Here is a 23,306-nt window from a genome sequence, read left to right as displayed (position 1 = left end):
TACATAAAAGCGAGTCCTGAATATTTTATATATTTAGCCTGTAGCATGCATCGTACTACTGGCCCAGCTGATGATTTTAAATTTGTTGCTGGTGTAACTTTAGGCACAGTCCATATTATTCTAATAAATGATTTCCAGTAGCAGAAGCACATCAAATGGTGGTTATACTTTCTAAAGGCTTTTAAAAACAAGCTGGCTAAACACATTTGGGGCTGGCAGCATGCTGACATGTCAGTGGACATGTTGTTTCATGTGGGCTTGCCAGATATTGGCACATATGACCTACATACGTCCCACCAGCACTGGAACTCATAATGCATAGCGTTTATTGGAGTGGCAGGCACAATGTCTTTCTGACTTGACCGTAGCTTCCTGTTAGTGGAGAGATCACTAGTGAATTTACTGCATTGGAGCAATGTGAGATAGCTAGCTTCAGCTATTGTTCAAATTTTTAAGACACTTTCCTCTTGCAGAGCAATATGAGGTAGACTGGGCACCATTTCAAGGCCCAAAATTGTGGATGTAGACTTTTCCAAGAGTGTTTGTGATACATAATGAGTGGTGATTTGATCAGGATATGTCATCCTGCGAAATAGGGCACATCACCACTATCTCTGCATCATGTATAAACAATGAACAGCTGGCTAGAATCCAATCACAAGGTTGCCAGTAATGTTGATCTTGTAATGTGTGGGACTGTAGGAATCCCAAAGTATACATTGACCAGTGAGCATGGCCTTTCACTTGATGACAGTAGTACAGAGAGCAATCAAATTCATCTTCTGTTTCAGTGGAGTGCAGGATGCAGTTTATTAAGCTGTGTAAGGAAATATTGTGATGCAGCTTTAGATTGAAATATCTTAAGTGTCACATACACTTCTCATTCTTCCAACATGTAAGAGATTGGTGATTTTCCACTGGGGATGTGCCTCTCATGGTAACCAACAAAGCCATTAGCAAAAGCTGGGCCTATAGGGTATCCCATGGCAGCACCATCTATTTGGATGTCCGTGATGTCGCTGAAACTGAACTCCACCTTTCGAGTTGCTGAGTTCATTAGCTTGAGCATAAGTCAGGCACCAGTTGCCATGGCCATGATATAGTGGTTTGGATGAATGGTAATGGCTTCTTTCAATGGTATGTTGATAAATTGGCAATATCAAAAAAAGTGTGAGGGCATGCTATTACTTTCACTGTGCAGGTCTTGTATAGCCTTTGAAAGTAAAGGAATCTTTCACCGACAATGTGGAAAACTCATTTAGAACTGGTTACAATAGCTCAAACTCTTATTTGCCCAATTCATATTATTACGCATATTAGTACGTTCTTCAGTCTTCTCCTCTGGAGTAATGTGCCCTGCGCTATTTATAATTTCCCAATAAGTATAAGGTGTCAGTTTGGCTCTTATCTGAAAGGACAGTTGAGCTTTTGCACCTTGTATTCCATTGTTGTGGCTAATTAAATTGTGATAGATAAGAACAGTGTATTTATTCTCAGTCCTGCTCATCTTGAAGCATTGGTTCAAAAGTGCAGTCTTTTGCATGGATTATTAATAGGGTAATAAATTCTTCTGCATCATGGCACTTTAAAACCAAACTCTTTTTATTTATTTTGACTGTCACATAATTAACTTGTCAGCTAAAACTCAGTTGCTATCATTCGTGCTTTTCATGTCAGAAAGTTGTTGGTTTGACCCATACTGCAAACATGATTGTGTTATCTGAGCTGACAATGCCAGCAGAGACCAATTGGATTGAATAGCCTATTTCTGAAGGTGTATATTCTCTGCAATTGGGACCTTACAATTGTGGGTACAAGTGAAGACAATTTAGAGGCTCATTCAGTGAGGTTTTTTTTGTTCCCCGCAGGATGGCAGCGGGGATAACATCCCTGACCACAGCAATCTAAAGACTGTGAAACTGGATCCAGGCACTGCCTATAAATTCAGAGTTGCTGGCATAAATGCTTGTGGACGGGGCCCATTCAGTGAAGTCTCAGCTTTTAAGACCTGCATGCCAGGATTCCCAGGTGCACCATCTGCCATCAAGATCAGCAAGGCAAGTGATCGTTTAAATCCCAACTCAAGTCTGAATTTTGACCTATGACCTCTAACCAGAATGGCCACTGAATAATTGAAAATAGCTGATGGTTTGGGTTGCCTTACACTTGTTTTATCCTGGATGCTGCTACATGTTCCTCTACGGTTGTTTTAAACATCATTCCAGACACTTTACTGTCGTGCCTAGGTACCTTCAGACATCGATTTTGCAGATTCCTGAATTTTACCTGATGTTTTCGTTCCTGTGATGAGCAGAGTTGTCTGAGTCTGTATGTTTTCTCCCTGTTGGTTGACTGAACTGTCATGCTGTCTCTGTTGCCATTAGCAACCACGGCTGGTGCTAAAACTTGGACTGGCCTTTTGTCTTTCATCATTTATATTCAACCCCATTTTCCCTAAAATGCATCTATTTTAATGCAGTCTGCTTTATCAATGGGTTATTTAACTGTGGGTGGCATCACAACTGGGTCCAGTCTTATCGAAATGAGATGTCAGCTTGTGTATTCCCAGCAAAGGATGGTGGATCAGGGCGGCATCCTTCTCTAGTAATCCCTCAACAAATTCCATTTGCCCTGCTGCACCCACCCCTCCCCCGAACCCAGAGATACTCAGCCAGATAGCAACTACAATCTGGCTTAAACCTGCTGCTTTTTTCTTGCTATTTGGCCACCAACCAAACCCCTGTTGCTGAATATTTACTGAACCAGGAGTGATTTGATCAAGAACAGTCAATACAGATTGTGCAAGCAGATTTACGAAAGTGTTATCATTTTCAGACCATGTAATCTTAGAAATTTAAAGGTTGAAGTGAGCAGTTCAAAACCAGCAAAACCTGATCATTTGAAACCTTCAAACCATTTTAAAATAAGTTATATTTCATCATTTGCAACTTTGTGTATTTTCCAAGCACACATTACTTTATCTGCAAAAGAATGACTCTGCCACTAATGCATCAGCTAGTTTATTCAGAACAACATTCCACAGGTAACAGGAGAAAGATTCAGCATTTTAGCTGCTTTAGACAGTATTGGGAGACAGGGGCTGGGTGCATTGTAGGTGGCAGTGGCATGGATGAGTGCAGCACAGTAAAATAATTCCTCTGGTTTTGTTTAGTGCCATGGGGTTTCTTGAATGTATTTGAACGTGTGGACAAAGTTTTTAGTGTTCCATTTGAAAGATGCCGCTTTCAAATCTCTCCCTTTAATATTCTACTGGGATTATGTGTTCGAGTTCCTGAATTTGAATTTAAATTCATTAATCCAGAGGTATCCAGTTCAAAAATTTTATTTTAGGGGAGGGAGATTTATCATTCATTTCTATTCAGGCCTTTGTGTGACTCCAGACTGTTGGTAATATGGTTGTCCATTGCTAAGTAATTTCGGACAGCAGTTAAGTTCCTCAATTCTCAAAGCAATTCACCACCACCTTCCTGAGGGCAGTATGTGATGAGCAATAAACGGACTTAGCATCACTCAATTGCCCCACTATATCAACATCCTTAGGGTTATCATTGACCAGAAGCTCAACTGGACTTGCCACATAAGTGACTACAAGAATGGGTCAAAGGCTAGGGATACAAAAGTGAATAACACACCTCCTCACTCCCCAAAGCCTGTCCACCATCTACAAGGCACAAATCAGGTGTGTGATGGAATACTCCCCGCTTGAGGGGCTGGGGGATTGCAGCTCCAGCAACACTCAAGAAGCTTGTCACTATCCAGAACAAAGCGGCCCACTTGATGATTGGCACCAAATCCACAAAGATCCACTCCCTCCTGCACTGACACTCAATAGCAGCAGTGTTTACTATCTACATGACACAGTGCAGAAATTCACCAAAGATCCTGGGACAAGTTTCCCTCCAAGCCACTGACTATCCTAATTTATAAATATAGCACTGTTCCTTCTGTGTCGTTGGGTCAGAATCCTGGAATTTCCTCCCTACTAACATTGTGGGTCTACCTATAGCTAATGAACTGCAATGGTTCAGGAAAGCAGCTCCCTCCCACCTTCACAAGGTTATCTATGAACAAACAATAAATGCTTACCAGCCAGTGATGCCTACATTCAACAAATGAATTTTTTAAATACTAGCCAGTGTTGTGCACATTGTGTGAATGAGTTCAAAACACCTGACTCCCAATGACAGTAGGAACTGCAGATGCTGGAGAATCTGAGATAACAAGGTGTAGAGCTGGATAAACACAGGCGAAGCAGCATCAGAGGAGCAGGAAGGCTGACGTTTCGGGCCTAGACCCTTCTTCAGCCTAGGCCCAAAACGTCAGCCTTCCTGCTCCTCTGCTGCTTAGCCTGCTGTGTTTATCCAGCTCTACACCTTGTAATCTCTGACTCCCAATGGTGTCCACCGCTGACTTCATTTGATCACTGAAAATACCACAAGTGTTAAGAACACTAGAATTCTAAGTAGAGTATTAGTGCAAGAGATTGAGCAGTTTATTAATTACTATTTAAAGTATTTGGTTAGCAGCCTAATAGCTGTGGCAGATCGTGTGCCAATCAGTTGATAGTGTTATTTGGACTCTGAGCCAGATCAATACCTGATTATACTGTATTGTTTTGCGTTTATGTTAGGGAGTTTTTGAAAATAATTCAGAATTTAGTTTAACACGATTGATGAATTCAGATACATTTTATTTTATAGGTTGCTGAAGGTGCACAGCTCTCCTGGGAACCTCCTGCTGTTACTTCTGGCACCATCATTGAATACTCCGTATATCTGGCACTTCCAGGGTCACAGGCCGCAGATCCCAAACCTGCAGGGACTTCCCATCTGCTCTTTGTCCGTGTTTACTGTGGGCCTGTACCCAGCTGTCTTGTGTCTTCTTCAAACCTAGCAAATGCACACATCGATACAACCACAAAGCCTGCTATAATCTTTAGGATAGCAGCCAAGAATGAGAAGGGATATGGGCCAGCCACTCAGGTCAGGTGGCTACAAGGTGAGCTGGGATGATTTTATATTATTGTGCATGAAGTGAAGGAGGATCAAATAGTGTGTGTAAACATGAATATCCACAATCTATAGTTTCATCATGCATTTATTATTCTAATAATGCTTTAAACATAATAAAATGTTGTAAGGTACTTCACAAGACCTTACACAAACGTGCAATACTCAGATACAAGACCAAAAGGATGAGCAAGAGGTAGGCCTGAAGCATCTACAGATTTAAAAAAAAAGCAGAGCAGTTTAGTGAGGGAACTAGTATCAGAGATAATGGGAACTGCAGATGCTGGAGAATCCAAGATAATAAAATGTGAGGCTGGATGAACACAGCAGGCCAAGCAGCATCTCAGGAGCACAAAAGCTGACGTTTCGGGCCTAGACCCTTCATCAGAGAGGGGGATGGGGTGAGGGTTCTGGAATAAATAGGGAGAGGGAGGGAGGCGGACCGAAGATGGAGAGAAAAGAAGATAGGTGGAGAGAGTATAGGTGGGGAGGTAGGGAGGGGATAGGTCAGTCCAGGGAAGACGGACAGGTCAAGGAGGTGGGATGAGGTTAGTAGGTAGATGGGGGTGCGGCTTGGGGTGGGAGGAAGAACGGGTTAGGGAGGCAGAGACAGGTTGGACTGGTTTTGGGATGCAGTGGGTGGAGGGGAAGAGCTGCCTAATGGTATCAATGTGGAAACCCTGCAGCCTAATGGTATCAATGTGGACTTCACCAGTTTCAAAATCTCCCCTTCCCCAACTGCATCCCTAAACCAGCCCAGTTCGTCCCCTCCCCCCACTGCACCACACAACCAGCCCAGCGCTTCCCCTCCACCCACTGCATCCCAAAACCAGTCCAACCTGTCTCTGCCTCCCTAACCTGTTCTTCCTCTCACCCATCCCTTCCTCCCACCCCAAGCCGCACCCCCATCTACCTACTAACCTCATCCCACCTCCTTGACCTGTCCGTCTTCCCTGGACTGACCTATCCCCTCCCCACCTCCCCACCTATACTCTCCTCTCCACCTATCTTCTGTACTCTCCATCTTCGGTCCGCCTCCCCCTCTCTCCTTATTTATTCCAGAACCCTCACCCCATCCCCCTCTCTGATGAAGGGTCTAGGCCCGAAACGTCAGCTTTTGTGCTCCTGAGATGCTGCTTGGCCTGCTGTGTTCATCCAGCCTCACATTTTATTATTATAGTGAGGGAACTACATAGCTTTGTGTGCAGGGAAAATAGCAATAGGATATGTTAGATGTTTCTCATTAAGTTTAAATTGGGTGAAATTTTGCTGAAACAAGGATATGGAGAAAAAGTGACTCAGGGGAATTGTAGTTATAGGTCACCAACTGTCCAATGGAATGATCAAACTGACTTGAGCAGAATGGCACGCTCCTGTTAAAATATTTTTTCTCCGTCCCTTCAGAAAATGCTAACTTGTGTCGGGGTGCTGTTCCATTGTCTGTCTTCAATCATTGCTTCCTCCCCACCGTGAAACCAAGACTTTGAGAGAGCAGCAAACAGTAGTTTCCACTTAGCATTCAGTTCTTTGCTTCCCTTTGTTTAGTTTAAATCCTTTCCAGTGATTAGGTTAAGTGACTCATTTCTAGTTAAATGGGAAAATACATTGAAGCAATGTGACAGGGCTGTATATCTGTATCAGTAGAGCAGGCAAATGAACGTCTCCGCTTTCTCGCCTGTACTCCCTCCTAACTTCTTCAAGCCCATCAGTTGAACCAGATAACAAAGTGTGGAGCTGGATGAACACAGCAGGCTAAGCAGCATCTTGGAAGCACAAAAGCTGATGTTTCGGGCCTAGACCCTTCATCAGAAAAGGAGAATTGGGAGAGGGTTCTGAAATAAATTGGGAGAGAGAGGGAGGCAGATCAAAGGTGGATAGAGGAGACAGACAAGTTAAAGGGGTGGGGATGGAGCCTGTAGAAGTGAGTATAGGTGGGGAGGACACAAGTCAAGGGGTCAGGATGAGGTTAGTAAGTAGGAAATGGAGGTGTGGCTTGAGGTGGGAGGAGAGGATAGGTGAGAGGAAGAACAGGTTAGGGAGGCGGGGACAAGTGGGCTAGTTTTGGGATGCACTGGCGGGGGGGGAGGGGAGATTTTGAAGCTTGTGAAATCCACATTGATACCATTGGGCTGAGGGGTTCCCAAGCGGAATATGAGTTGCTGTTCCTGCAACCTTTAGATGGCATTGTTGTGGCACTGCGGGAGGCCCAGGATGGACATGTTGTCTAAGGAATGCGAGGGGGCGGGGGGGTTGAAATGGTTCACAACTGGGCAACCACCTAGAAACCAATATCCATTTCAAGCCCACCAACTCCCACAGCTACCTAGAATATACCACCTCCCACCCACCTTCCTGCAAAAATTCCATCCCCTATTCCCAATTCCTTCGCCTCTGCTGCATCTGCTCCCAGGATGAGGCATTCTACTCCCATACTTCCTAGATGTCCTCATGCTTCAAGGACCGCAACATCCCCTCCCCACAGTAGTCGAGAACGCCCTCGACCGTGTCTCTCGCAACTCATCCCTCACACCCCGTCCTCACAATAACAGCCAAAAGAGATTCCCCCTCATCCTCACGTACCACCCCACCAACCTCCGGATACAACGCATCATCCTCAGACACTTCTGCCATCTACAATCCAACCCCACTACCAAAGACATTTTTCCATCCCCACCCTTGTCTGCTTTCCGGAGAGACCACTCTCTCCGTGACTCCCCTGTCCGCTCCACACTCCCCTCCAACCCCACCACACCCGGCACCTTCCCCTGTAACCGCAGGAAGTGCTACACTTGCCCCCACACCACCTCCCTCACCCCCATCCCAGGCCCCAAGATGACTTACTACATCACGCAGATGTTCACCTGCACATCTGCCAATGTGGTATACTGCATCCGATGTACCTGTTGTGGCTCCCTCTACATTGGGGAAGCCAAGCAGAGGCTTGGGGACTGCTTTGCAGAACACCTCCGCTCGGTTCGCAATAAACATCTGCACCTCCCAGTCGCAAACCATTTCAACTCCCCCTCCCATTTCCCAGACGACATGTCCATCCTGGGCCTCCTGCAATGCCACAATGATGCCACATGAAGGTTGCAGGAACAGCAACTCGTATTCTGCTTGGGAACCCTGCAGCCCAATGGTATCAATGTGGATTTCACAAGCTTCAAAATCCACCCCCCTCCCTCCAACTGCATCCCAAAACCAGCCCAGCTCGTCCCCGCCTCCCTAACCTGTTCTTCCTCTCACCTATCCCCTCCTCCCACCTCAAGCCGCACCTCCATTTCCTACCTACTAACCTCATCCTGTCCCCTTGACCTGTCCATCCTCCCTGGACTGACCTATCCCCTCCCCACATATACTCACCTCTGCCGGCTCCATCCCCACCACTTTAACTTGTGTGTCCCCTCTCCTGTCCACCTATCTTCTTCTCTATCCATCTTTGATCCGCCTCCCCCTCCTATTTATCTCAGAACCCTCTCCCCCTCCCCCTTTTCTGAAGAATGATCTAGGCCCGAAACGTCAGCTTTCCTGCTCCTAAGATGCTGCTTATTCTGCTGTGTTCATCTAGCTCCACACTGTTATCTCGAATTCTCCAGCATCTGCAGTTCTCATCAGATGAACCAGCTGGTGTCTCAACCCTATTCCCACCAAACCACATTTTATCCAGCATTCCTTCTTGGCTCCCATGAGGCTTGGCATTAGTAGCATTTATCCTGTTTCTCTTTCAAATCTACCATCATACACCACCAAAAGTTAAGTGGACAGCTCCCATTATGGACTAGAATACTCGTACAGCAAGAGGTGGCAAATGTCAGTAGGGGAACATTTAGAAAATAGAATAACCACTATCGTAAGGTTCAGGATGTTGATGGAGAATAAAAATTGGAGTAAGAGACAATTGGCAGAGAGCTGACTTCATTGGATCAAGAACAGAGTTGGGCAGGTTTGACTGGAACATGGGACTCACAAGAAAACAGTAACTGAACAATGGCCTGCCTTAAGGAGTAGATGGTTCGCAATAGTCAAGGTATGTTGCCTCGAATGGGAGAGATAGGACAAACAAATCCAGCATTGTCTGATGACAAAATGTTTGGAAATTAACAATACGAAGAAACAAACATGCTTATGATAGATGCAAAGTAGAAAATACAGTTGAGAACCAAAAGAAATACCAAAGACTTTAAGGGAAGAGATGAAAAAGCAAATAATGGAATCAAAGTGGAACAGGAGAAAAGACTAGCAGCTTAAAAAGGGAATTAATCCCCATGACTTCCAAGACGTGTAAATAGTAAAAGTGGTTAAAGGAGAAATCAGGCTGATTACAGACCGAAAAGGGATTTACACATGGAGGCAGGGGGCATGGCTGAGGTGTTAAATGAATTTATTGCATCTGATTTTTTAAGGGAGGAAGATGCTGGCCAGCCCATGATGACAGAGGAGGAAACCCTGTCACTGGAACAGTCCAAAATTAATACAGCAATAGTCCTAAATAGACACGCACACTTTTTTAAAATGACAAGGCACCAGTAGGCGATAAGATTTAAAAGCAAAATTAGGCCGTTTGGCCCATTGAATCACCTCTACCATTTGATCATGGCTGATATGTTTCTCAACCCCATTCTCCTGTCTTTGATCCCCTTAGTAATCAAGAACCTAACTCTACTTTTCTTAAAGATAGTCAGTGACTTGGTCTCCACAGCCTTCCATGGCACTGAGTTCCACAGATTCACCGCCCTCTGGCAGAAGAAATTCCTCCTCATCTCAGTTCTAAAGGGCCGTGCCTTCAGTTGGAGGCTGTGTCCTCTGGCCCTGGTCTCTTGTGTTAATGGGAACAAATTCCCACATCCACTGTATCCAGCCCCTTCAGTATTTTGTAAGCTTCAGAGATAGCCCTTCATCCTTCTAAACTCCAGGGAGTACAAATCCAAAGTCATCAACTGCTCCTTATATGACAAGCCCTTCAAGCCCAGGACTTTTTTGCTAAACCTACTCTGGATGCCTCCAAGGCCACTACACCCTTCCTTGGATATGGAGCCCAAAACATCACTCACTATTCCAAATAAGTCTGACCAGAGCCTTGTAGAGTCTCTGCAGCGCATCTCTGGACTTGTACTCTAGCTGTCTGAAAATGAATACCAACATTGCAGTTGGAAGGCAAATGCAACTGAACGTGTATGTTAACTTTGAGAGAATCCTAAACTAGGACTCCTAAATGGCTTTGTGCTTCAGATTTCCAAAGCCTTTCTCTCTTTAGAAAACAGTCAACCCTTCTCTCCTCGTCTTCCTCCCAAGTGTGTAACGGAAATGTTTCTCGCATTGTGTTCCGTCTGCCACTTTGTTGGCCGAATCTTCTTGTCTGCCCATGCTCTTCTGCAGTCTTCCTGCCTCCTCAGCACTACCTGTCCCTCCAGGTATCTTTGTGTATTCTGCAAAGTTCCTTAGTTCCATCGTCCAGATCTTTAATGGATAACATGAATAATTATGGTCCCAGTAATGACCCCTGCAGAACTCCATTAGTCACCAGCTGCCTTCCTGAAAAAGTCCTTCTGCCTTCTGCCAATCCTCTATCTATGCCAGTATCTTGTCCTTGATATCAGTCTGGGAGAAAGCGCGAGGGCGGCCTGGGAAGGTAAGCTTCCATCCATACATTTACTAGTTAACTAACACCCAAGACACTACACGCGTAGTGTCCCCCACCCTTCCACCTCCTCTAACCTAAGAATAACGACTAAGTGTGGTGAGCAGGTAAGCTCTTTGCATTTTTTTTCTCCCTCATCTCTGTTATCTTTCGGGGTGGTCACTAGACACCAATCCTCTGGGAGTGGGTCAGAAGGCATAGCCGGAGTCTGAACGTATATAATGGAGTAAACTTACTGGTGCAGAGAGCACTGCAAAACTTAAAAAAACAAACTAATTAATTTTAAATATTTAACTAAATAGAGATGGCAGGCCAGGTGATGTGTTGCAGCTGTATGATGTGGGAGCTAGCTGATCCCATTTGAGAATGGCAGTGACCACATCTGCAGCAAGTGTTGGCTGCTTGAGGAGCTCCGGCTCAAAGTTGAGCTGGAATCTGAACTCCAAACACTGCAGCACATCCGGGAGGGAGAGCACTACCTGGATACTGTGTTCCAGGAGGCAGTCACACCTGGTAGATTAACTAACTAATGTTAATTCAATCACTGACCAGGGACAGCAGTGTGTGACTGCGAGTGAGGCAGGTAGAGGCACCCTGCAGACAGGGACACGGGGCCACGCCCCTTGACATTGTCCCACAGGCATGAGGCACTTGTTCCTCATCCACGCAGGGAACAGGGCTGCCAGAAGGATGAGTCAACTGACCATGGCACCATGGTCCCGGAGGCCATTCAAGAGGAAGGAGCAAAAAGACAGACTGTAGTTGTGGGGGATTCCATCATCAGGCAGTTAGACAGTATCCTTTGTGAGCAGGATAGAGAATCCCGCATGGTGTGTTGCCTGCCCGGTGCCAGGGTGCGAGACATCTCTGACCGGCTTGAGAGGATACTAGACAGCGAGGAGGAAGATCCAGCTGTTGTGGTCCACATAGCTACCAACAACATAGGCAGGACTAGGGAAAAAGACCTGTTTCAGGATTAGGAAAAGCTAGGAATAAAATTTAAAAAACAGGTCTTCAAGGGTCACAATTTCTAGATTGCTGCCTGAGCTACGTGCAAATTGGCATAGGGAGGCAAGGATTAGGGAAGTAAACACATGGCTAAAAGAGTGGTGTGGGAAAGAGGGTTTCCTTTTCATGGGGCACTGGCATCAGTTCTGGGACGAGAGGGATCTATACCGCTGGGATGGACTCCACCTGAACAGGGCAGGGTCCTGTGTTCTGGTGAAAAGGGTAAATAAGGTGGTTAATAGGAATTTAAACTAGTAAGCAGGGGGGAAGGGAGAAGTGAGCATAGAGAATAACAATTAATGTAAGGCAAAGCAGCAGGTTAGCAAGTGACCAGGAATCTTCAGCTCCATGGAAAATTAGGAAAAAAGTTAAAGGGAAGGAGAATTCGAAAGTCGAGCTGTTAGTAATGGAGGTAATAGGATGCCAAAAAAAGGTCAAAAACTGGCATAAGGGTGTGAATGCTCGGAGCATTCGAAACGAGGTCGATGAGCTGACGGTGCAAATCATGACAAATGGGTATGATTTAGTGGTCATTACAGAGACATGGTTACAGGATGGTCGTGGCTGGGAGTTAAATATCCAGGCGTATCAAACTGTTCAGAAGCACAGACAGGAAGGTAAGGAAGGTGGTGTTGCTCTGATTTTGAAGGATGACATCAGGACGGTAGAGAGTAATGATATAATTTTGACTGAACAAAAGGTTGAATCCATTTGGGTGGAAATTAGGAATAGCAAGGAGAAGAGTCACTGATAGGTGTGGTCTACAGGCCACCAAATAATGACATCGTGGTGGAGCAGGCAATAAACATAAAATAGCTAATTCATGTAAAAATGGTATAGCAATTATCATGGGAGATTTTAATCTACATATCAATTGGTCAAACCAGGTCAGTCATGGCACCCTTGAAGGAGGGATTCATAGAATGCATCTGCGATAATTTCCTTGAACAATATGTAATGGAACCTACGAGGGAGCAAGCTATCCTAGATCTAGTCCTGTGTAATGAGACGGGAATAATTAATGATCTCACAGTTAGGGATCCTCTCGGAAGAAGCGATCACAGAATGGTCAAATTTAAAATACAGATGGAGCGTGAGAAATCCAGTACCTGTGTCCTGTGCTTAAACAAAGGAGACTATGAAGGAATGAGGGAGGAGTTAGCTAAGGTAGAATGGGAGCAAAAACTTTGTGGTGGGTCAATTGAGGAACAGTGGAGGACTTTCAAAACAACTTTTCAGTGCTCAGCAGAAGTATATTCCAGGGATTAGGAAGAACTGTAGGAAGAGAGAGCCAACCATGGATGTCTAAGGAAATAAAGGAAAGTATCAGGTTGGTAAAAAAACACATACAAAAAGCAAAGAGTAGTGGGAAACTAGTGGACTGGGTAATCTTTAAAGGCCAACAGAAAGCCAGAAAGAGAGTTTATAAAGAAAAGTGAGATAGATTATGAGAGTAAACTAGCTCAGAATATAAAAACAGGCAGCAAAAGTCTCTATAAATGTATAAATCGTAAGAGTGGCGAAGGTAAACATTGGTCCTTTTAGAGGATGAGAAGGCCAATTTAATAACTGGGAATGAGGAAATAGCCGAGACATTAAACAGTTATTTCGTGTTGGTCTTCACAGTGGAAATAACATGCCGAAAACTAACGGCAAGGAGGTTATAGCAGATGAGGACCTAGAAACTATTGTTATCACTAAGGAGGCAGTGCTGGGCAAGCTAATGGGGCTAAAGGTAGACACATCTCCTGGCCCTGATGAAATGCATCCCACGGTACTAAAAGAGGTGATGGGTGAAAATAACACATGCACTAGTAATTATTTACCAAAATTCACTGGACTCTGGGGTGGTTCCCACAGATTGGAAAACAGCCGATGTGACGCCATTGTTTTAAAAAGGAAGTAGACAAAAAGCAAGTAACTAAAGGCCAGTTAGCTTAACTTCGGTCGTGGGGAAAATACTTGAATCTGCCATTAAGGAAGAAATAATAGGACATCTGGACATAAATTGTCCCATTGGGAACACCCAGCATGGGTAGGTCATGTTTGACTAATTTGGTGGAATTTGACCAGTAGAACGCAGAGTCTGGGTAAATGGGTGTTTTTCTGGTTGGCGGTCAGTGGCTGGTGGTGTGCCTCGGATCAGTGTTGGGACCGCGATTGTTTACAATTTACGTAGATGATTTGGAGTTGGGGACTAAGTGTGGTTTGTCAAAATTTGCAGATGACACTAAGGTGAGTGGTAGAGCAAAGTGTGCAAGAGACACTGAAAGTCTGCAGCGGGATCTCGATAGCCTAAGTGAGTGAGCAAAGGTCTGATGATGGAGTGCAATGTTGATAAGTATGAGGTCATCCACTTTGGTGGGAATAACAGCAAAATGGACTTTGTTTTAAATGGTAAAAAAAATTGCAGCATGCTGCTGTGCAGCAGGACTTGGGTGTGCTTGTGCACGAATCACTAAAAGTAGGATTGCAGGTGCAGCAGGTAATTAAAAAGGCAAATGGAATTTTGTTTGCCATTGCTAGATGGATGGAGTTTAAAAACAGGGAGGCTATGCTGCAGCTGCATAGGATCCTGGTGAGGCCACACCTGGAGTACTGTGCGCAGTTTTGGTCTCTTTACTTAAGAAAAGATATACTAGCACTGGAGGGGGTGCAGAGGAGGTTCACTCAGTTGATTCCAGAGTTGAGAGGGTTGGATTATGAAAGACTGAGTAGACTCGGATCATATTCATTAGAATTCAGAAGAATGAGGGGAGATTTTATAGAAACATATAAGATTATGAAGGGAATAGATAAGGTGGAGACAGGGAGGTTGTTTCTGCTAGCAGCTGAAACTAGGACTAGAGGGCATTGCTTCAAAATAAAGGGAAGCAGATGTAGGACTGAAGTCAGGAGGAACTTCTTCACCCAAAATGTTGTGAATCTGTGGAATTCCCTGCCCAGTGAAGCGGTTGAAGCTACCTCGCTGAATTGTTTTTAAGGCAAGGCTAGATAAATTTTTGAACAGTAAAGGAATTAAGGGTTATGGAAGTAGATGGGTAAGTGGAGCTGAATCTCAAAAAGATCAGCCATGATCTTATTAAATGGCGGGGCAGGCTCGAGGGGGCCGGATGGCCTACCCCTGTTCCTCGTTCTTATGTTCTCATCTTATGCTTTTTCGATTTTTACTTTAAACCTGCCTTTTTGACCGGGACTCTGGTCATGTTTTATAATACCCCTGTGAATTAAGTGCCTTAGGATATTTTATTAACAGCTTTATAGAGATACAAGCTGTTGTGTGAATCTTGTTTAGAACTGACGAAGGATCTGTTCCTGTCTCTTCTGTTTTCCATGTGTCACTTTCTTGTTTTATTTTTCTTCTCCCTAGAATCGTCTGAATTAGAGTCAGACTTGGAATCATACAGCACGGACTCAACCAGTCCGTGCCGACCATAATTTCAAACTAATCTAGTCCCGTCTACCTGCAACAACAAGTTGTAGAGCTGGATGAACACAGCAGGCCAAGCAGCATCAGAGGAGCAGGAAAGCTGACGTTTCAGGTCGAGACCCTCCTTCAGAAAAAAAATGTTATCTCAGATTCTCCAGCATCGGCAGTTCCTACTATCTCTGTCACAATTTTAACCCCAGCTACCTGCGTTTGGCACATGTCCCTCCAATTATCACAAGCTTTTCTGACGCTGAGATACTGATGTGCTCATCTTTTCTTTCTGAAGAGAAGTCAGTTCTGTTTGCCTCATTCATGTTTAGTTTACATCAAATTGTCTGTGAATTTAAATTGTTCTATGTTGATCCTTTTGATATAAGAATTCATTTTAGGACCCTAATTTTCTACTTCACCTTATCTCCCTTTTGAAGGATTTTATTGTCTCACTTTTGTTCTTATTTCAGCATTCTGTGTCTGTTTAAAGTTATTCACACTGTGGCAGTTCTCCACAGGAAGGTTCTATTCACTGGCTTTGACAACTAGTTTTAAAATCCACTGTTTCCCAATGGCTGAGTTGATAAATTCATCAACCAGTTTGACACCAAAATATACAGAGAGAGAGAGGCATCTAATTCATTACCTGTCTAAGTTGTCTGATAAAAGAGCAAATTATATTTAAATAGCATCTTTCACAGCTTCAGGACAATACCCAAAGAACTGTACACCAAGTGGCATTATTGTAATGAAGGAAGAATGGCAGCCAATTTTCACATACCAATGAGAAAATAACCAGGTAATGTCTTTTACTGCCGTTTGTTGAGGACGCCATGGAGAACCGTCTGGCTCCTCTTCAAAATAGTGCTGTGGGAACCTTTGTCTGCCCCCTCAGGTGGATGACCGAGAGTTGATTTAACATCTCATCCAGAAAGCACCTCCAACAATACAGCTCATCCTTTGTATGGCATGAAGTGTCAGCCTGGATTATGTCATCAAGACTTTAAACTTTGATTTCAACCCACTGAGCTGAATGTGTTATCCACTTATGATTAGTTTGGAGAGAAGGAAAAAGTTGATTCTAACAAATTTCTTTTTCGCTTTCTAGATACCAGCAAAGATGGGTCAAGACCCGCAACTAAGCGATCTGGTGCATCCTCTGATGAGTGAGTGTTTTTTATTGTGGAAACTTCTATTTAAAAATTCAGTTGAGGTTCATTCTATACGTCACGCAATGAGCTGGTTTACATGTTGCCCCAGTGGGCCATTGAATCAGTTATATTGTAATGTTGGGAGATAATTTTAAAGCTCTGGACTTAAAACAAAATACATATTGCATTAAGGAACTCTTCTGAAAATGAGACTAATGCAAATTGTGGTAGTGTGGACGGAGCTTTTCTGTGTGTCTCTGACCCCATGCTGTACACGTCCTGGGAAAGGTTGATGGGGACAGTGCAGACAGAGATTTACTCTGCAAAATGTCATGCTGTATCTGCCCTGGCTAACAGAATAACTAAACATCTTATGCCTTTTTGTTAAGCTAGAGCTAAATCTAGAATCAATGGCACTCAAGGATAACATGCAGACTACCTACTTTTCCCCATCCTCCCCTTTCATGAATAAAACCTGACTTCATTCTATCTCTTGATCTGTGTTTTGTGTCTGATTCTTCATGCTGAGTATCAACAAGGCTACTTAGCTGAAAATCTCAGCCCATCCTGACCCTACCCAGAAGAGATCCCTACATTGCCACACCAGAAGTGGAAAATCGTGGATGAATTTATTTTGCCTCTTTCCCTCCTGTGCTGAGTTCACGTGGAATGTCCATGTTGTTGCTGAGCCCGAGATCAGCTAATGCGGTTCAGACCGGGGCACCTGAGATCTGTTTAGCTTAGCAGTTCAGAGTTGCTTTAAATCTGTCTTGCAACAGATTATGAGCAAGGATTACAGAAACAAAACTTTTTGTGGCCAAGGAGATCGTGAACTGATGCTAAAAAATATTTGTTATATTGTTTTTCTGGAAAGATCAGTTCAAAGGAGTCAAAGACCTGCCTTTTAAGGGCTTAAGCATGACCCTCTGAGTAACTGATTTGCTATTGTGTGTAAGGTGATATAAACTTGACTTCCTTTCGTAAGATTAACACTCATTGTCTTCTCTTCCTTTCATTGGAACAGCAAGCTAATAAGCGTGAACAAGAAGCCAAGAGGAGATGGACCCTAAATTCCACATGCATTGTGAACTTGCGCCTTTTTATTTTAAATAACCAAGAACTTGACTAGATTAAGAACCTACCTTGGTATATTGGCACACCGCCCAGCAGAAGGATTTTGCTTCAAAAGAACCAAGTCCTTACTTTTATTATTGCTCGTTTTAAGAGGACAAGAATCTCATTTGAAAGGACCTGCAGTGAACTGATGGTATTATTTGAAGGAAAGGCACCCTGTTGTATTGAAGTGTATTTACCTGCCAAATGATCCAAATCGCCAAACATATTTTATTGAAGTTTCTCATCAGAGTACTCTATTTTCAAAATCTATAACTGTCTAGTTTTTCCTCACCATCCCACAACCATTTTTCAAAGCAGCAATAATTTCTTCCAGCATGTCACATGACTGTCTATAACTCATTTTTCTTTGGCAACCTGAAAATCCTGAGACCAGAATGTACATACAGCGTTATCAACAATCTTGCAGTCTTTAACACGAATAGTCATTTAGAACTCCAAATGACCATTTCTCTTTAGTAGATCTAATGCAGGATTGAAGATTACCAGCTTTTTAGCTTTGCAGAGGAACGTTGTCTCTCCCTTCCCCTCTCCTTTTTCTGCCCCCCCCCCCCCAACCAACTCCCAAACTCTTAACCCTTGAATCCTTAACAAAAACATTTTCTAATCGATATCGTCACTCTATTTCGACACCCAACTTCGTGCTTCAGCTGTCTCCTGCTTACACCTCTGTGTGCGCATGCATGCATATGCTCTTCTATTACACTTGTTGGAAGGAAATGTGAATATCTTAGTGTTTATGGTTTGACACTGCCACAGGACAACTTTGTCACAGGTTTACACGAAAGAAAACTGCAGTGTTTGCTGCTCTTCAGGAGCAGAAGTTCGTGTTTTAGAATGAGTTCAAGTTTTATATTCAGTTGGGGTTGAGAGAAGAGGCTTTAACTCTGACCAAAGACACAATGAATTTTGGTTTGGGTTTTTGGAGAAGAAACAAGGTTTTGTGGTTTCTAACATGTACAGTTCTAAGATTGTCTGGGGTTGTATCTGTTCCCCTGTATGTCTTTGGAGAGTGTGCAGGTGCATATGAGATGATGTTCTGATGCTAAATCAATAACTTGTACCATCCTGGAGTGCTGGAGAAAAGCATAGCACACATTTGTGTGTCAAGCCATCCCTGATGTTGTTCTCAGCCCTTATTTGAAGATGCTGTCTTGTTCAGAATCTTAGTTCTCTGCACCTTCCCCCACAGTTCTAGCTGGATTGTAATGTGAACGGTACGAGATTGGTTATGGAAGGTGGCTAGACAGGTGAAACCAACTTCTCTGCTTTATTGTTGTGCAGCCATTCCACAACAAAATAAAGCACATTGCAACTGGATCTTTGTAGACAACTGAAGCAGTCTGTGGCATTACTGTATGGTTGTATCTCACCTTTTCTTTGATGTTTAGGGCTGTAACTCGCATGCATGTTCCCATTATCACATCCCTGTTTTTAGAATTAGCTTTGTGTGTGCATCACATACCGGTAGGTCATGGTTGGGAAGGTTTGCAGGTTGGATGGATGGGTATTCACACAACTTATGTTTGGCACAGAGTCAGGTAAGAGGACCAGTAGATCCAGTATTCATCTAAGAGACCTCTCCTGAGGTGAATGAATGTCACTGGGTGCTAGGTGGTTCCACAAACACTGTGGGGAACTTTGGCTGGCTTTGGTGATCACCCAGCAATAAGTGCTGGAGAGATGTGTGCTGGATCTGGTTGGACCGCTTTGGCTCCAGTAGCATGCTTTGATGAGCAAGTAGCCCATAAATATTCGTTATCTAGACTCGTGAAGAACAGCAACTATTGGCAGCAAATGTTTGAAACCAAAGCCATGTCAGGGAAGCTTGGGGAGAATGGAGGTGGGAGTGACTTTTTGTTTTAAAGCTTTCCTGTTCCAATTTTCAGTAACCAAATGTACTCAACCTCATGTTCTTCCTGTCCATACTGCCTGCTAAGCATGCAGCACTGTCTTCTTTTTTCAAATCCTTTCACGTGTGTGTTAGCTGGACAGATTCTTTCCAAATCAATGTCTTGCGCTGTTGTCCCTCAGATTTCTTTCTTGTTTTGATGTCAGTACATTAAATGTCTCTCTGGCCTGCGTTGACATGATGCTCTTTGTTCATCCCCTCAAATAGCTTCCATGTCCACTGAACATGTACCCACTAGGTCTGTACTCTGTGTCAGTTTGCCCTACTGTGATACAGTTACAGACCTGCACACACCACTACCATATACCAGTATTATATGATGACTGATCTGTACCCTGACATTGGTAAATGAACAGAATATCTGGATCAATGCAATGTAGAAGAGCGATGTGTGATTTGAATAAGGGAACATTTTGTTTCAAATGATAAAAATTTCATCTACCTATTGTTACTCTATACCAAAATCCTGGGCAATTTACTCATAAGCTACATTTGACTTCTAATCAAAGCAGAATTTTAAAGATATGTATACGTATATTGATATGAGCCTCCAAGATCATTCCCTGTGAAAATATGATCCGTTTGTTCTGAAAGCAAATACTTGGGGCAAAACCGAAGAAAAATCTTTTTACCTTTTTTGTCAAGCTCCTACAGCAGAACCCAGCATATTGGAAATCTGAGTTGCTGCTAGAATAAGAACCAGGCCCAGTTTTAATATTTTTGTTTCTTACTTGATAATTATAAATTCCATTCAACCATCCGGATGAGCGTGGATAATGTTGTGGAGTTGGAGGGATGGTGCGAAGAGTGCAGTCTTATTCTCAGTCACGTACAGCCACTCTCATTTCATTCAGCACGATACTTCGAACAACATCTCCAGTGCAGTGTAATAACTGCCAGGGTTTTATTTGTCGGTGCATGGAAACCTAAGATTTTTAAAAGTACAATAATTGATAACCTGCATTTTAAATATATATAGTTTATCATTGTTCTGCGAGGAAGAAAAATACTGATGTTTTGTGTCATTTTCTTTTATTCCTTTACAAAACAATTATATGTACAATGTGTCTATTTAAATTTCATGACTTTGGAAACTGTACATATACTTCAATTTTCAAAATCACTTCTAGATGGATCTCTTTCGGATGTTCATGTTCAAAGGGCAACCCCCTCCTCCAGGTCATATTGCCAGAAATCTTTTGCTTAAGCTTTCAAAAAATGTCCTATAGTTTACCATTTCTTTTGACAGGCAGGCCACTGATAAGATTGGAAGGGTTTTGGTTATCTTGAGAGAGGTGTTCTCTCTATACAGGGTATGTCTTTAAATGATGCAAAAAAAAGGCCCAAGTTTGGCTCCAGTCATTTTGTAATATTGTGTACAGCTTGGATAGGAAGTGTGCTAATGTGTTTTTTTTAAAAGGAAAGGGTTTTGTATAGTTTTTACATGTTTAAACTGGGCAGGGAGGGAGGTGGGGGGAAATGCAGGTAGTTTAGAATTCGCTGTTCAAAAGATGATATTTCCCTCTTTCTCCCGCCCTGAATTCTGTATGTAGCTATGTTTCCCCATGCTGTGAAGTTGGTACCATTTATATGTACTTCTCTGCTGCTTTCACCAGTTGTAATGAATTTATATTTTTTTGGATTTAAAGCAAAACGTGGAAAAAAAAACATTGTCCATTGTAGAAAAGTCAAATTATAAATCATTTTGCTACCTTTTTGTGCTTTTTTTTTGAATAAAACCTTTTTTGAATAAATTTTTTTTGTTTCCCTGAAATGTTCAACTTAATTCTCGCTCTTTTCTTGAATTTAAATTTTAAGTTGTCTTGGTTCCCCATCATTTTGTTTGTCCCTCCCCAAAAGTGTTGTCCAAATGCCCATCTGGAGAAATGTCTCCTCAGGCTTTGGAATATGGTTGAACTGTGTTGGCACTTAGGTCTCAAGTCCATTTCAGCAACAATTGTTTGCATTTTTAGAACATAGAGAACATAGAACAGTAAATCACAGTACAGGCCCTTTGCACCACAATGTTGAGCCGACCTATCATCCTACTAAGATCAAACTACCTTGAATACCCTACATTTCACTATACTCCATGTGCCTATCCAAGAGTTGCTTAAAAGTCTCTAAAGTATCTGACTCCACTACAACTGCCGGCAGCACATTCCACACACCCCTCACTCTCTGTGTAAGGAACCAACTCTAACATAGAACAGTACAGCACAGAACAGGCCCTTCAGCCCACAATGTTGTGCCGACCATTGATCCTCATGTATGCACCCTCAAATTTCTGTGACCATATACATGTCCAGCAGTCTCTTAAATGACCCCAATGACCTTGCTTCCACAACTGCTGCTGGCAACGCATTCCATGCTCTCACAACTCTCTGCGTAAAGAACCTGCCTCTGACATCCCCTCGATACTTTCCACCAACCAGCTTAAAACTATGACCCCTCGTGCTAGCCATTTCTGCCCTGGGAAATAGTCTCTGGCTATCAACTCTATCTATGCCTCTCATTATCTTGTATACCTCAATTAGGTCCCCTCTCCTCCTCCTTTTCTCCAATGAAAAGAGACCGAGCTCAGTCAACCTCTCTTCATAAGATAAGCCCTCCAGTCCAGGCAGCATCCTGGTAAACCTCCTCTGAACCCTCTCCAAAGCATCCACATCTTTCCTATAATAGGGCGCCCAGAACTGGACGCAGTATTCCAAGTGCGGTCTAACCAAAGTTTTATAGAGCTGCAACAAGATCTCACGACTCTTAAACTCAATCCCCCTGTTAATGAAAGCCAAAACACCATATGCTTTCTTCACAACCCTGTCCACTTGGGTGGCCATTTTAAGGGATCTATGTATCTGCACACCAAGATCCCTCTGTTCCTCCACACTGCCAAGAATCCTATCCTTAATCCTGTACTCAGCTTTCAAATTCGACCTTCCAAAATGCATCACCTCGCATTTATCCAGGTTGAACTCCATCTGCCACCTCTCAGCCCATCTCTGCATCCCGTCAATGTCCCACTGCAGCCTACAACAGCCCTCTACACTGTCAACGACACCTCCGACCTTTGTGTCATCTGCAAACTTGCTGACCCATCCTTCAATCCCCTCATCCAAGTCATTAATAAAAATTACAAACAGTAGAGGCCCAAGGACAGAGCCCTGTGGAACTCCACTCACCACTGACTTCCAGGCAGAATATTTTCCTTCTACTACCACTCGCTGTCTTCTGTTGGCCAGCCAATTCTGTATCCAAGCAGCTAAGTTCCCCTGTATCCCATTCCTCCTGACCTTCTGAATGAGCCTACCATGGGGAACCTTATCAAATGCCTTACTGAAGTCCATATACACCACATCCACAGCTCGACCCTCATCAACTTTTCTAGTCACATCCTCAAAAAACTCGATAAGGTTTGTAAGGCATGACCTACCCCTCACAAAGCCGTGTTGACTGTATTTGATCAAGCCATGCTCTTCCAGATGGTCATAAATCTTATCCCTCAGAATCCTTTCTAACACCTTGCAGACGACAGACGTGAGACTTACCGGTCTATAATTGCCAGGGATTTCCCTATTTCCTTTCTTGAAGAGAGGAATTACATTTGCCTCTCTCCAGTCCTCAGGTACGACTCCAGTGGAGAGTGAGGATGCAAAGATCTTCGCAAGTGGCGAAGCAATTGCATTTCTCGCTTCCCAAAGCAGCCGAGGACAAATCTGGTCCGGGCCTGGCGACTTGTCAATCTTAATGTTTGACAAAATTTTCAGCACATCAGCTTCCTCTATCTCTATCCATTCCAGCATGCACACCTGCTCTTCAAAGGTTTCATTCACTACAAAGTTCATTTCTTTCGTAAAGACAGAAGCAAAAAACTCATTTAGGGCTTCCCCTACCTCCTCAGGCTCCACACACAAGTTCCCTATGCTATCCCTGATCGGCCCTACTCTTTCTTTGATCATTCTCTTATTCCTCACGTAAGTGTAAAATGCCTTTGTGTTTTCCCGGATTCCTTCTG

At 43.4% G+C, this 23,306-nt stretch overlaps 1 protein-coding gene across 3 annotated transcripts in view; it reads left to right on the top strand.

The window, feature by feature from the left end:
• Nucleotides 1-21,053, top strand: part of LOC125460308 (host cell factor 1-like) — a 106,098-nt gene extending 85,045 nt beyond the window's left edge. For 2 of the 3 annotated variants that reach the window (XM_048547648.2, XM_059649718.1), the window contains 4 exons: nt 1,869-2,057; nt 4,722-5,019; nt 16,206-16,263; nt 17,273-21,053. In XM_048547648.2, coding sequence (XP_048403605.1) covers nt 1,869-2,057; nt 4,722-5,019; nt 16,206-16,263; nt 17,273-17,318 — 591 coding nt within the window. In that variant the 3' untranslated portion in view covers nt 17,319-21,053. Of the gene's footprint in view, nt 1-1,868; nt 2,058-4,721; nt 5,020-16,205; nt 16,264-17,272 lie in introns of those variants that run through there. The other variant, XM_048547649.1, reaches the window with a different exon arrangement.
• Nucleotides 21,054-23,306: the final 2,253 nt, after the last annotated feature.

This window comes from Stegostoma tigrinum, chromosome 11 (genome assembly GCF_030684315.1).
Source record: "Stegostoma tigrinum isolate sSteTig4 chromosome 11, sSteTig4.hap1, whole genome shotgun sequence".
NCBI lineage: Eukaryota > Metazoa > Chordata > Chondrichthyes > Orectolobiformes > Stegostomatidae > Stegostoma > Stegostoma tigrinum.
The sequence above is the reverse complement of the archived record's forward strand: the minus strand, read 5'-3'. Positions and strand labels throughout refer to the sequence as shown.